General features: G+C 40.6%; 2 protein-coding genes across 2 annotated transcripts in view; both read left to right on the top strand.

Annotated features, from left to right (window-relative positions):
- Positions 1 to 444: 444 nt before the first annotated feature.
- On the top strand, positions 445 to 3,838 carry LOC111872708 (polyubiquitin-B). The gene is made up of 3 exons (XM_023866861.2): positions 445 to 575; positions 2,238 to 2,890; positions 3,343 to 3,838. Exons 2-3 carry the CDS (start codon positions 2,245 to 2,247, stop codon positions 3,615 to 3,617), a joined length of 921 nt encoding a protein of 306 aa, XP_023722629.1. The 5' UTR covers positions 445 to 575; positions 2,238 to 2,244; the 3' UTR covers positions 3,618 to 3,838.
- Positions 3,839 to 5,705: 1,867 nt separating this feature from the next.
- The window catches only part of LOC111872695 (phospholipid-transporting ATPase ID), a 242,203-nt gene continuing 232,059 nt past the window's right edge, over positions 5,706 to 15,849 (top strand). Inside the window, exon 1 of the mRNA XM_023866826.2 lies at positions 5,706 to 5,757. The gene's annotated coding sequence lies outside the window, so the exon portion shown is untranslated. The remainder of the gene's footprint in view (positions 5,758 to 15,849) is intronic.

The following is a 15,849-nucleotide window of genomic DNA, read 5'->3' as shown; positions in this document are numbered from 1 at the left end:
ATGACACAATGATTCTGAAGATTCTGAACGATTCTGAATTCATATTGCTGTGAGAAGTTATACGTGAACTACGTGAACGTGAAAGTAGTTTTATCTTTCAATACACTGCTGAAATTCTTATCTTTTAAGACTGCTCTAGACGACGTCATGCTCTAGAACACCCAAGCAACCCAAACTACTTTCACGCTCCTCAACCAATACCATTTGGCTAGCCATACTTCTAATGCAGTATTTATGACGTCATTTCACGATCTGCAATGTAATTTTCCACCATTATCAGAAAAACCAATATCTTACAGTGAATTTTGTAGTGCAAGGGCTCCTTTATTGTAGGGAATTTCGCTCTATTTGGATGCTTCTCCTGATGTCATTGCGTCATACAGAATGAACCAATGGCATAGTATGTGTCCTTGCCCAATGAAAACCATCTTTGTCGCGCTCGTTCATCTCGTCCGATCTCGTCTGATCTCACCCAACTAGAGAAGCAGAATTAGTCTCAAGTGGAGGTCGAGCAGTGAACAAATAATTGTTTGAAGTAAGATTTGAAGTGGAAGTTGCATGTGACATCCTGAAAGGCAAGTATTTTATGAAGCATTGTGGTTAGTTTTGTAGAAGACGGGAATGTCTATTTTCAGATTTTTAATTTTTAGTTGGAAATCTGTTATTAGAATGTTGGCGATATCTCCGCCATTTTGAGTTTTATGAAGAGTCCAAGGTCATTGAACCCAGCGTTTGTTAATTTTTTTCTTAAATTATGGTTTCTGCAGTAGCATTGCCCAAGTTTGTGGTCAGTTACAGTAAGATATAGGCTTCCGTGTGTTGTAAGAGTATACGACTAATGTATATCGTGTATAATTACTGTTTCGAGTTCCATTTTACGTAGATGTGACGTTAAATTTTCACTATCACCCCCATTTCTGGTCTTAGATGAATTTAAAAGTATTTGTCACGTGATTGAGTGACTATGGACAGGTTTTGAATTGATGGCCGGTTTTATTGCACTGTATTATATCTAATGACAAGTTCACCGTCTCTTTCACCCCCCCCCCACTTCACGTATACACAAAAGAACAATTTTTACAAATGAAAATTAACTGTAATCTTTATTATACAAATATTGTAACATGCATATCCAAACCATCACTTGTAGGCAACGACCCACGTTCCCGCTACATCCAGAATGCACCCATTCCTAGGCAACGGAAGCAACGCAATATCGTAATTCATACAATGAGTCTCCACAGTTACAACGAATTGTTAGAAGCATTGTGTAACAATGGGAAATATTGCACTTCCAAAGCAACGGATTACTGTAACAGCGGAATAATGCATTTCCTAAGCAACGGATTGTTTAACCAGAAGGAATAATGCACTTCCGCAGTAACGAGCATAGAACATGTGAACCCGAACTGTTGAAGACAGTGTTCACTAAGCAGTTCGAAAAACGCCTATATAAGGGGATTGAAATCATCCACACAGTTCAGTTGAAATATAGCCCCAACAGAAGCCAAGGTTGGAAGACAGAGTCTACTAGCATTTGCCAAATTAGTTGGATCGAGTCAGTGGAATTGCAGAAGCAGTAAAAGTGATACTACTTGTACTTCAGTGTGTAAGAGTGAACGTTCAATAAATAATTATTTATTGTGCTGCATAGGCAACACGCAACAACATGTTATGAAATTCCAAAGGACTTATCAGTAGTTTTTTCTTCAATCATGAGACATGGTGATTTTGTAAATATAATCATAATAATACAAGGTGGTTCAAATATGACCAAGACTGATTTTTTTTAAACCATAATTGCCAAACACTTACTTTCACATGTCAGTCTTCAACGTACTCCCCTCCGGAGTCAACACATTTTTTCCAGCGTTCTGGAAGCATCCTGATGCCCTTCTCAAAAAAGGCTTGTGATTGGCGGCGTATCCACTCCCGAACAGTCTGGATGACGGCGTCATCGTCCACAAACCGCATGTCTTGCAAGTCTGATTTGAGCCTTCCAAACAGGTAGAAATCACTTGGGGCGAAATCGGGACTGTACCGCGGATGTGTCAGAAGGTTCCATTTCAATTTCTGGAGGGTGTCTTGGCCCTTGCACCGCGACCACGGTGATCTGTTGTGGCTGCGCCTGACATCTTACTGAGGCCTGTGGGGTTTAGCTTTCATCGTATAGGTTGTTAGGTTTGATGTGCAGTAATTTGGTAAGAGTAAGCTGAAACTCTTGGGTATGTTTTTAGGTCCATCATGCAGATTTTTGTGAAAACCCTTACTGGTAAAACCATCACTTTGGAAGTGGAGGCATCAGATACTATTGAGAATGTCAAAACCAAGATTCAGGATAAAGAAGGCATTCCACCAGACCAGCAAAGATTGATCTTTGCTGGCAAGCAGCTTGAAGACGGCCGAACACTGTCTGACTATAATGTCCAGAAGGAGTCTACTCTTCACCTTGTTCTCAGGCTTCGAGGGGGGATGCAAATTTTTGTAAAGACACTGACTGGTAAAACCATCACACTGGAAGTGGAGGCATCAGATACTATTGAGAATGTTAAAGCCAAAATTCAGGATAAAGAAGGCATTCCTCCAGACCAGCAGCGTTTGATCTTTGCTGGCAAGCAGCTGGAAGATGGCCGAACATTGTCGGACTACAATATCCAGAAGGAGTCCACTCTTCATCTGGTTCTTAGACTTCGTGGAGGAATGCAAATATTTGTGAAGACTCTTACTGGCAAAACTATCACATTAGAGGTAGAGGCATCTGACACAATTGAAAATGTGAAGGCAAAAATCCAGGACAAAGAAGGCATCCCACCAGATCAACAGAGACTGATCTTTGCTGGTAAGCAGCTGGAAGATGGACGAACCTTGTCAGACTACAATATCCAGAAAGGTATGTTCCGATTACTCCCATACATTACTATGACATTTTGGCATTGTTCAAATGAAATCACTGATTCTGTGACATTAATGTAGACGGTCAAATTTTAACCGTGGCATAGAAGTACTTTGTGACATTCAGCGTGATGACTTAGCCACTTACTCGTAAATGAGCTTTTAGTTGAATTGTGTTCCAGTAACTTAACAGTGGTGGCTAATCAGTAATAACTTGTTATGGCAAAGTGAAATGGTGGGATATTCCTGTTTTACGTAATGGTTTATATCATTCATATATGTAGTACTAAGAGAGCACCAGTGGTTTTTCTTTGGTAGAATATAATTCACTCTACCTTATCTGTACATGCTCTTGCAGTTTCGCTGTATTTCGTTCTGCCTTCTATCTGCTTTGAAGTAACCCTGTTTTTGACATGTTTAATAACATATACTTAACAATTTTTGTTTTAGAATCTACTCTTCATCTAGTTTTGAGGCTTCGAGGAGGCATGCAGATATTTGTAAAGACACTGACTGGCAAAACCATTACTCTTGAAGTGGAAGCTTCAGATACAATAGAGAATGTGAAGGCAAAAATTCAAGACAAAGAAGGAATTCCTCCAGACCAGCAGAGGTTGATATTTGCTGGCAAGCAGCTGGAGGATGGACGTACATTATCAGATTACAACATCCAGAAAGAGTCAACACTCCACCTTGTACTTCGTCTTCGTGGGGGACAGCTGTAGAGTTCTTTAGTTTTTCTTTCAGTGCCTGGACTTATGTTTCAGTTTTTGGGAATGAGAAAGATTTGGTTATATTCACATTGTATTCAATTTTGCCTTTAAGGTTGATTTATAAAAACACTTAAAATGTGTCGTGTAATTTTAAAAGGAGTTTCAATAAATACTTCATTGTACTGATGTAATGGGTAATTGAAATAAAGGACATTGCATTATAGTTTATTGCACTCTGCCACTGTGTTCATTGATTGTGTTACTAATTATTTGTTTAAAGTAGGTCATGGGTATATATGATGCACTATTCCCTTTATGGTGTCCCTGGGTTGGGATTCTGGCTAGAGGTTTTTGGGATATGAAGATTTTGGGGAGGGGAGCTGATTCAAGATTATTGGTGTATGGATTGCAGTCGTGCTTAGCTTAGGGGGAGTCAAGTGTCTTGCTTGGTGTAGGATTTGACCAGTATGTTTGCCGAAAGTGTTCGGTTCTGACTGAACCACATGGTGTTGAAATGGAATTTTCAAACAATTGTGCCCTGTAGCTGAGTGTGCTGTATATTACTCTCGTTTAGAAAGATTAATAGAGATGTGTGTTGGAAACAAAGAGTGGCAAATTGTTTTGAATGTGTTTTTATCTATGCAGAATTAAAAATTCCAGAATTTACAGATAACAGTTCACTAATTTAGTGTCACCACATGTTCAAAAAGTTTATATTGTATCAAATTAATTATGTCAATGAAGTATGGGAAGTTGCCACTCCTCTTTTGCCTGTTTCACACACTTTCTCCTTATACGTAAACTTTTGTTCTTATTAACACACTCCACGCACTGAATGTTACAATTTAATTTCATAGAATTAATGTGACAGTGCAGTTAGAATCTACTGTAGTAAAGGCCATCAATTTTAGAAAATATTATCCACTGTTATGAGTATGTACTTTTGGCCTTGTTGTGTTCTGTGGGGCTCTCTTTTTCTAATAACATGCTTGTCAGGACTCTCATGTTTGGTTTCAGCCTCTGTTAAAAAACTGCAATGCATCTGCAGTTTCATGACTGGACAAATTTACTGGTAGGCACACTGGTGTGTACCAGTTGAGAAAAGCCCTGGTTGTAGGTGCTGATTGAATATGTTGCTTTTTTGAAAGGTACAGTTGTCATGTGTATTATCTTAACCTTTATTACGTTTGTAAATGCAATCTTACATGACTGATTATTGGTTCTAAAGATAATATCATTGGCTTTCAGTAATATTTAATTTTGTAATGTTTGTCAGTTTTGACACAGCTTCAAAGATAATGTTGCTGTTACTGAATCCAGGAATATGGACTGGATTTACGTGGTCCCGATGGATCAGTAACACCATCATGAATCTTCAGGTTCCATAAAAGGCATGGAATATCTTGATTAGTTGTTTGGCTGTTTGCTTCTCAAGGACTTAAGGATTAAGTTATATTATTTGGATGTGGTTAATGTTAATTCATAAATTAAGTTATGAATAGTAATACAGGTTATGTTTCAGAGGCCATCTATAGATAATTATATTTGTTACACTGTAAATAATCTTGAAATTTAATTTTAAGAGTTGTGATTATTTATAGTTTTCCTTTCCGTTTTGTGGCATGTTTGTTGCCTGTGGACAGCAGCTGTTGTCATAGTGAGAGATGTCAACCAGATTCAAGTGTTATTTGTCCAACAGTGGAGGTTATTCATCTTCATTTTACCAACCTCAGATTGTCAACCTGCTGTTACACTGTGCCCACAGCTACTGGTACTTGGTCAGGGCCTGAATAGACAAGTAAGTTGGGATAATATCTCAAATTAGGGCATAACCGCTACTCTCCATTCACTAATCATCATGCTATTCGACGCTTTAGTCACTGGCACCACTGTTAAATATAAGCAAACAAATAGTCCGCATTTAACTTTGGCGCGTATTGACTTCACAGATAAGTCTCCAAAGATGTGACGGCAACGATTAAAGTAAATACTAGGTTCAAACGGTTCAAACTACTATGGATCAGAGTGTAACATAGGAAGACATAATGTAGTAAACAAATATGGCGGCAAGGCAGAATGTGTGAATATAAAGTGTGCTTTATTTATTTTTTTTTTTTGGAAAACAGGTGAGGCGGAGAAGTAAATCAAAGTGGTGAGTAGATTCACAGTTTAATGCGAATATTAATTGTTGCCTGAATTGTGCCCCATTTTAGAAAACTTTGTCATTCTACACACGATTTTGTTATGAAATGTAGGCCATTCAATGATCATTGCTTTGACAATTCTCGTTATTGCAGATGATACATATCAGCGCGTACACTGATTGTTCAGAGTGTTATGACAAAATATTACGAATAGTGCTTCATAGTCAGAAAGAGCTGCATTATGATTCGGGAATGTAGTATACACATTTTGAAACGTTAAAGCTTATCAACAACTTTTAAACATTTATGGTTTCAGCACTCACTGTTCGTGAATCCCAGACAGTGATATAATATTGCTGTATAAATAATCACATTGTGTGATGAAAAACGGATGTGCCAGTAGGTAATGAGATATGTCATGAATATATGTGACAGTACACATATTCATAAGGATTTAAAAAATCTGAATGACATTTGCTTACATTTGAGGCAATTCAATGAATTCGTGGTTGCATAAGTAATTGAGGTATGGTCTGTGATCGAAGCACTCGTCCTTGACGATCTTTGATCTACATATTAGTACTTTTTATTCTTTTGTTAACTTCTCTACTCAGCCTTCAAGTCAGTGGGCTGTATGTAACCCAGAAGGAATACTTGAAAATGTGTTCATTCATATGTGCCACTAGGATATTTTTCCGGGAAGGGGAATGTCACATTTAACTAGTTTAAGGCTGTTTTTACTGATCACTGTAGACTATTCAGGATACAATGATACCTTTTTAAAATGCTTTTAATTTTAATATTGTTTGCTTTATTTTCATTTTTCAGTTTGATCTTTCCAAATTTAATGCTGGGAAAATGCCTGGCTTGCCTCAACCTTCTGGCTCCTATGTGTACAATGATGTGCTTTTTGTTTTATAATTTTTCTGATTTTTATAGAAATTCAGGAGTTACACAGCACTTATGAATCTTTGAAAATTTAAGAAATTCTCACATACTTCCAAATTTCTAGACCAGTTTCAAGAATTTCAAATGCCAATTTAAGACTTGTGTTACCCAAGAGCCAGCCACGAATATTTTGGTCGGGCTGATGGGGAGGGATCAATGTCGTCCCAACAAATCTTTGAACAGCTACTGCGAAAGGAACTTATGCATTATATGCCTGTTGACTGTAATCTCAACTCCATACTCCTATATTAAACATTCAGCCAACCTCGTTGCATGTGTCAAAATGCCATGTGAGAGTTACACGTTGAAATGAATTTTCATGTACGATATCCATATGAAAAATGACATGTTTAGTGGGATTTGTACATACCGAAGCCATAATGAGTGTCTTTACAATGAACACGTCTGTTGCAATATACTTGTAACAGTAATATCCAGTACACCATAAATACAACATAAATCCACTGGCCACTTTACAAAATCCACCTGTCCTTATTTTCACTGTATGCTTCATATAAATATTTTTATACTTGCCCGTTGTTATCCTGTAGATTCTACGGGGTTCTGTTGATTGTGTATAACACTCAAGATTACTGTTATATTTACTTGTTCATCACCAAGTATTCTGAAGAATACAATGTTTCGGAAGCTGGATTTGTTTCCAACCTTAGGTGAATGGGGGGGAGACACCTACTCTGTTGGGTCCATTGGAAAGAGCTAACCTCAATCACTGGACAACGTATGTCAGTATAACTGCAACTACATAGACACCTGAGATCAAGGCTTGTTAACAGGAGATAACAGGAAAATTGACAATAGAAATTGTGATAATAGGATAGAAAAGGAAGTGGAAAACGCTTGCAAGAAAGGAAACCAATAATCAAACACCATATTCAAGATTACAAGATTACATAGAAATAATCTGAATGACTGTGCTGGCGAGGACCAGCAGAAATTTACGTCGATGACCGACCAACGAAGGTTGTCCAGTGATTGAGGTTAGCTGCTTGTAAGTGATTCTACAGAATAGGTGTATCAGATCCTCACCTGAGGACAGAAACAGATGTGCAGATCTGAGATGTTGTGTTCTTTAAAATAAAGAGACGATAGACAGAGTCCAGAAACCCCAGAAATCCCAAGTGTTCTCCAGCAACTTGCCCAGAATTGAACTTCAGCTTGTAATATGGGTGGAGCGGTGGGGTCTTTCCTTCGGAGTGTGTTGATTATTCTTAATTAATATATTGTTTAGACATTTTGAAGAACAGTATTACAACAGCATTCTTTATTGCTAGCAGTTCAGGTGAGTGTGCAATGTCATGCAGTGGTAATAGTGTACGTCCTTAAACCTGAATTATGATCCAAGGACAGAGGCCTCGCTTTGGTGTTTCTGGTGCAAGGGATCCTTAAGCTTTATCACTTCACGAATCCGTTTCTCGAAGTATCAGAATATGCGACCCCGTCTCAAATTAGGGCTGCAGTTGATTACTTTTGTTCCATGGTGATGGAATGTGGTTTGTTTACAACGCTTCCAGTATCGCAGACGGTATAGTGTCGAATGGTAGAATGACAGATGAATGATGAATTTGGAAGGAAGCGGTTGTGGACTAATGCACGTATTTTCCCGCTATATACCTGGCAAGACTGAGGAAAACCGCGAAGAACCTAAATACAGTTGCCTCTGTCCGGCTGAGATTCGAATCGAGCAGCTTCCAAATACGAATCACTACGCCAACTCGTTCGGTACTTTTATTCTAGAATTTTCCTTCACCATGTTTTATTTCCGAACTACTCCAAAACGGATTAAATTATATTTAATATCAAGGTATAAACCGGGGTCACGTGGTAGCGTAGTTGGTTGAGGTACTGTGCTACAAGCCAGAAGTTCGCGGGTTCGATTCCCGATGAGGTCATCGGATTTTTCAGTTGACCTAATCCTTCCAACTGCACTATGGCCCTGGGGTCGACTCAGCCTGTAACAGAAATGAGTACTGGGAACCTTCCTAGGGGTAAAGGGGATCCGGCGCGTAAGACTGACAACCTCACCGCCATCTGTGAGCCGAGTGTCGAGAAAATGTGGCAGCCTCAGCGTCTCACAACCCTATTTACCTCCATGTCCTTTTACAGCGATAGCGTTGTCATCAGGGCATACACCAAAACCTGTAGAGGAGACATGTACAACCTACGGCATGAGGCATTCGAAGCGAATGTTTTAGACTCCGAGCGCAGTTCTTACGCGTTTTGAAAATTGTTCTGTTTCTTGATTCCTTAACTTGACTCATCTGTTACAATATTGTTCGAGACTTAGCTTTGCACCCATCTGAAGAATGCTAACCAGCGACTGCGGGTACAGACCACATTCTTATATTCCCCAGCATTTCGCCTATATTTCCCCAGTTTCTACGGGCCCAAAGCTGAGTCCCGAGTTGTAGTTGGCTTTTTAAAGTAAGAATCTTGCCTTAGATATGGGGGTTCTCTCTTGTTTGCAAGAATGTAAGTGACCGTTTTTTCCAATCTGTGGTACAGAATGATGTGAGCCCAGCCATAGCCAATTTACACATATGGGAAAGACGAATATTTGTCACTCTGTTCTAATTCATTATCCATTAATGATGTAACACTCTCCAGATGCACATTTGTTTGTACTCTTTATGGCAGCGTGTGCTGAAGTTCAGTGTAATGATTCCTTCTATGAACATCCAAACGCAATTTTTTTAGATGAAATAAATATTTTCTGCCCACAAAATTGCAGTGTCTAAGAGACAGGAAGTGGAAGACATCTGTCGCATTTTGCACGGAAGATTGACTGAAAACTGCTTTTTCATTGAGCATAAAAGGAAACCCATGGGCTCACATTTCTTTGGACAGAATTTCCCCGTTAAAGAGTGTAACATAAAAAGCCCCCACAAAACATAAACCATGCAGAAAACATGACAGATTACAGATGCAGGTAATAGAATTCATGGTATGTGAGGTGCAGGAAATACTTTCGGCAAGCTTTAATAACAGAAACTGCAAATGATTAAGAAATTACAGCGAAAGCAAGCTACGGCGCCTATGAACTCGTAACTAAGAATTGAACTGTGTTCCGACAACGAATTTTCGTTCATTTCATCTCTCTCCCCTCTCGCTCCCACTTTGGAGCATAGGGCTGATTTCTTAGTTTCATGATGATTCTACAGACGGTAAGACTCCTTGGGCCGGTCACGGTAGCCGAACGGTCTAAGGCACTTACTGTCTTCGCTCGCTTGGAAACCGGGATCGTGGGTTCGAATCCCACTCAGGGCATGGATGTTTAGCTTGTGTGTGTTCGTTTTTCTGTGTCTGTAAAGGCCGAATGTGTAAGATTTAGAAAAACCGAAGTGAACGGAGAAGTTCATGGAGGTAGGCCTAGGCCCACTGGGGCTGTAGTGCCAAGAAAAAGAAAGACTCCTTGGACGGGTGATCAGCTCGTCGCAGGGCCTGTACCTAAATACAGGACAACACAAACACAAAATAAACCCATACACACACACATCAAGCATCCATGCCTTGTGTGGGATTCGAACCAATGATCCCGTCTTCCGAGCGAGCGAAGACGGTACATGCCTTAGACAGCTCGGCTGCCGTGACCGGCGGCGAATTTGTTAGTTTTTGGAAATGGCAGGAGACATTATCCTCTCCTCCCCATGGCTATAATTTCTAATATTAATCTGTCATGATTTACAATGTTCTAAGGAAATGTGATTTCTCAAACACTGGAACACACGTTGAATATTCTTGAGCACAAGCTTGAAGCCCGATAGCTGAGGACGAAAGTAGAGCTATGGCAGGCCTAGCGCCTGTTATTCAAAAAGAATGAACCGATTTTATTACGCAATATTTTATTAAAGGAAAGTAATACAAAACTCGAGCCAAGTCACAAGTATTCTACTCACAATCAACTTTTATTTCCTGTCTTGCAAGTGTTCAGTGTGGCCACCACCTGCAGCACGGGCAACATGAATGCGATAAGAGAATTCCTCCCAGGCGCGTATCAGCATATCACGATGCACTGAGTTAATCGCTGTTGTTATTCGAAGTTTAAGGTCATTGAGGTTAGTGGGTAGCGATGGAACATAAACGTGATCTTTCACATATCTCCATAAGAAGAAATCACACAGTGAGGTCTGGAGATCTCGCAGGCCAAGCACAAAGAGTAAGGTCTTTGGCCCCCTTCCGACCAATCCATCGCTGGGGCACTTTTTCAGTTAAAAAAGCTCGGACCATCAGGTGCCAATGGGGCGGTTCTCCAGCTTGTTGAAAAATGAAGTCATGCGAATCTGCTTGCAGTGAAGTGAAGAGCCAGTTTTGGAGCATATCGAGATAAGTTTGTCCTGTAACGGTGTTTCCTTCAAAGAAAAAGCGACCATAAACCTTGTCCTGAGACACAGCACAGAAGACGTTCACCACAGGGGAATCTCTTTCGTGCTCAGCTGTTTCATGTGGGTGCTCTGTTCCCCAAATACGCACATTGTGACGATTGACTATGCCGCTCAAGTGAAAAGTCGCTTCATCACTAAAAATTAAACGTGAAATGAAGGTTTCGTCTTCCATCATCTTCAGCATCGAATCGCAAAATTCTATCCGCTTCCTTTTGTCGTCATTGGTAAGTGCCTGAACGAGCTGCAGTCTGTATGGTTTCAAATGTAGACGTGTATACGTACTGTTAGCACACGCCAGACAGTGGATTGAGGAATCGCATGCTCACGGCTAGCTCTGTTTGTTGACTTCCGCAGGCTCCTCTCAAACGCCGCACGGATTCTCGCCAGTTGTTCCTCCGAGACTCCTGGTCATCCTGAACTTTTTCCTTTACACAGACACCCACTCTCTTGAAACTGTCGAAACCACCGTCGAATATTCTTAGGACAGGGCGGATTAATGCCGAATCGCCTTCGAAAAGCACGCTGCACCGTGACAACCGAATTTGTTTTCGCGAACTCGAGAACGCAGAACGCCTTTTGCTGAGGACTCGCCATTCCGAGGGTAAACGAACAAGTGGACGTTGCCGGAAGAACGACGCGACTTCAGCGCCCCTGTGGCAGCCATTCACAACTTAGATAACTCCTCTTTCAAATGGTCACTGACTCATTCCATGACGATGCTTGAGGACTGAAGGAATGCGTCATTAAATCGGTTCATTCTTTTTGAATAACACTGTATTATGAAAGAATCGGTCACGCCATTGGAACTGAGTGAACAATCATGTGAACCTCTGCCAAGTTCAGTGTAAACATCAACGAACTGAGGTATCACAACAGGCGGAACTCTGGCAGCATTAATTGCCGAAGAAATGGAGCAGCGCGCTACTGTTAGTTAGTCAGGAGAAGAGCTCTGACCCAGTCAGATAAAGGTCACGTGCTACCGGTTTTGGGGCGGGAAACGAAAACATCCGACTCCACAGTAGTGTAGGACCCAGTGCCGTAACCCAGTTAATGAATTATAGTATATAACAATTCACTTCCTTATTCATTGTCAAGGGCAGTAGCCGGGCGTCGGAGTTGGTAACGTGCCATCTCACGATACAGCAACAGTCTCTTTGTTCAGAGGCAGTGGAAGTGATTCATATAATGCACATAGTTGTGTCTGCAGTCAACTTGTTTCGAACTCACTCAGACTTTTAATTGACCCTGAACCTGACCACGGAGATAATGCTGTACAATTCTGGGATACGATTGTTGCGTAGAGCAAGAGTTTTGAGATGGATAGACCGCCTTTGGGGTCTAGTGGTCAGAGTTCCCGGGTTCGATTCCCGGCGCTAACAGATTTTCTGAGAAGTAGTGGGTCTGGAACGGGGTCCACTCACTCTCGTGAGGATAATTGAGGAGCTATTTGAAGGAAATAGCGGCTCCGGTCTAGAAAAGTAAGATTAACGGCCGTGGGGATCCGTTGCGGCGTCCACGTGACACCTGCTATCCACAAAAGTTGGCACTAACTTCGCCGACAAGTGGCGGACGCTCGGTCGGTATAGTTCGCTTGCAGACTACAGACCCCAGTGTTTGTTTTTTTATTTGTTTTGTTTTATAGTCTACGATTTAAGGACGGACGTCGAATTGCTCATGAATATGAAAGGCACACCAGTGCTTCAATTTTTTTATGGTGACTGGATTTATGATTTTGCTGACCTGGTTGACATGACTAGCTGAATATCTTTAACGTACAACTACAAGGAAAGAATCGATTAGTAAATAAAACGATCTCCACAGTAAAGCTGTTGAAGTAAAGATATGTCTGCGAGAAAGTCGGTTAAGAAACCAAAACATAGCACATCTCCCAACTCCGAATGGGAGAGATACGATTTCGCACCCAAGTTTCAAGACTCAATGAAATATGAAACATTTTTTCTCATATTTGTGTCGCCGTTAAAATATATGTTGACGCAGTGCCTGAGACATTCTAAATGGAAACTCGTCGATTTAAAGAACATAGAAGGCATTAAATCAGAATGTCTGAACGTATTTCTTCTCGGAATTTTACGAAATTTCTCTTCGTAACACCAGCTTTACAGATACGCCATTAGATTTGCATATTTCTCTTTGGAAGTAAGCAGCTTTTTAATAAATTAAATGTTACTGATGTGGATAAAACTCTTAGATCTTTACACCGCGTGGATGTAGGCAGTGTTTCATACGTTTCGGAGGTCAGGTTTGAAGTTGACAGGGTGCTTTAGTTTTAGTGTACGTGTAGGCCTTTGTTTCTAAGGAACAAGAGAAGTCGGGCTGGTGCTCCGGAAGGTTGCGGGTTCGATTTCCGATGAGGTCATTGGATTTTTCAATTGACCTAACCCTTCCAGCCACGCTATGGCCCTGGGGTAGACTCAGCCTCTAACAGGAATGAGTACCAGGGATCTTCCTGAGAGTAAAAGACCGCCGGCGCGTAATGCTAACAACCTCACCGCCATCTGCGAGCGATTGTCTAGAAAATGTGGGAGCCTCCACGGCCTGTTACATGGATAGCTTTATCTCTTTTAATAATAATAAAGCAGTAGTAAAAATATGAAGTGTAAACAGCTTTTAAACTACAGATCTACTTAATATTGTTAACGTGCTCATGGAATCTATATGCAACAACTAGGGACGTTTAGAATGCAAAGGTGAAAAAAAAACCCTTGTGCAAATTCTATGTATTCCGTTAAGGATTACACCTCTATAATCGTGTTATGGTGTAGGTTAGACAGCAATTTATCAAATGTTAAGAACCACCATATTATGGATTCGGGCTGATTTTCTTTCGACTTTTCCAAGCACTTTTACAGCTGTTCCGTGCGAGAGGTTGAGATGTCGTTTGTGTGTTGATTTTTGTTGGGAGGGCGTTGTCCCGGACACATCACGCCATCGTTCTGTATGTACCATTGCCTTTCTGTCTAATCCTCTTTTTCCTCAATCGATCAGTTGACCTCGTCCCCTCATGCCACTTCACTTCTGTTCTCATTTCTTGGACGAAAAATACAGAACTGTGATGGAAATGCAAAGAGAATGAACTGTAGATAGTCATCGAGTAGTAAGTGCATGGAGCCCCACCCTTTGCCACTCTCAGAAATTTAGTGTTCTTCTACAGTTTGTGTTCATGTAACTGAAGTATAGCTTGTCCAGTTTCACAATGGAAATACCTTCTGCTATAGGGTACGTCGGGGCTAATTCGGACGTTTGGGTGGGTGGAAGAAAATGGTGGAAACAAATTTTATTCGAGATTTAATTTCGAAAAGTAGCTGTTAATTCACGTAGTACAAGAAACTGTAACAGATTATACATACCTTAGTATGCAGTCAAGCTTTTTTGAAAAAAAAAAAGTAATTCAGGAAGGCACAGTTGCGAAAACCGAGAAAATGCATTGTTATTCTGATCACTGTAGGGCCTATTTGAGTCAACCCTTTTTGACATACTTCTACATACATTTTCCACGTATAACTTGTTTTCTCCACTGAGCACCGGTACAAATTTCATGCAAATACGTTTTACGCTTTTGACATATTTTTTTATTGCTAGTGGAGTGGGACTAAGTTCCTTGTACTGCGGCCACTTCTGGCCTATTGTACCAGCCTCAGATGATAGGTGAGGGTGATTGTGGAGAAATTGGTGGAATGAAGATTGGCAGGGGAAACCGAAGTACTCGGAGAAAATCTGCCCCAGTGCCACTTTGTCCACCACAAATCCCACTTGACCAGACCCGGGATCGAACCCGGGCCGCCGCGGTTTTGACATCTAACCCAATCTCATTTTAAAACCAATTTAATTCTCTCACTTTTTTTGAGATGCATTCCTCACACTTAATACAACTAAGAATAACTGTCGTTCTCATTCCCCTGCAGCAAGGGTACAACCGAGAGAAAGTTAAAAACGAATGTGGCCAGCAGCTGTATTCCCCGAGACGATCCTGGAGGCTGCTTCAGACTTTTCATTTTTATTGGTATCGTCACTGCACATTTCTCTGTTCCCATAATAGTGAATTCAATTTCACCTTGTCCCCCACCCTCCAGAAGAATCTCCTATCATTTGTCCGTTGTCCTTAAAGAGAATGACACGGAGCTCTACGCAGAAGCTATAAAGCGTCTTTATATTTTGTACATCTCTAGTCCTAAGGTACGTTACTGTTATCATTACTATTTTATTTAACGTCTGAAGAACGTATTGTTTAATGCCTACAGATTCTGCCTGCATTAAGCCTATCGGATTTAACCTACAATTTTCGCACCGTCGGCATGTTTTTAATTATCGACTTACAGTGCTGCATATGTGCAGGCATACGAGTATTTATGATTTGTCGTCATATGAAATATCACACACAAAGCTCCAGTGGTTCATTAGTTATCGCCGTCAAACCGAAAGCTAAAGAAAGCTTTCTTATGGCCGCCATGCTATTATTTAACATTCTACAAAAGATTTCCTCGACAGGAGTTTCGTACCTGCCGAAGACTGTATCATTTCAGTACATTAAGTCATCACTGTCATGTCACAAGTTCGTTTATCTGTCATTTTAGTATTACTGACTGGAAAATTATAAATTACGGGATTTTGGCAGTCTCCAGTGTCATAACGTTCATACCAAAATTAGTAAAAATCGGTGAAGTTGTTGCTTGCTTCACATGTTCTTCGACCCTGAAGCAGTATGTTCCTCTGAAATGTCATTGAACTTCTACC

This window comes from Cryptotermes secundus, unplaced genomic scaffold, assembly GCF_002891405.2.
Source record: "Cryptotermes secundus unplaced genomic scaffold, Csec_1.0 scaffold374, whole genome shotgun sequence".
Taxonomy (NCBI): Eukaryota; Metazoa; Arthropoda; class Insecta; order Blattodea; family Kalotermitidae; genus Cryptotermes; species Cryptotermes secundus.
The sequence above is the reverse complement of the archived record's forward strand: the minus strand, read 5'-3'. Positions and strand labels throughout refer to the sequence as shown.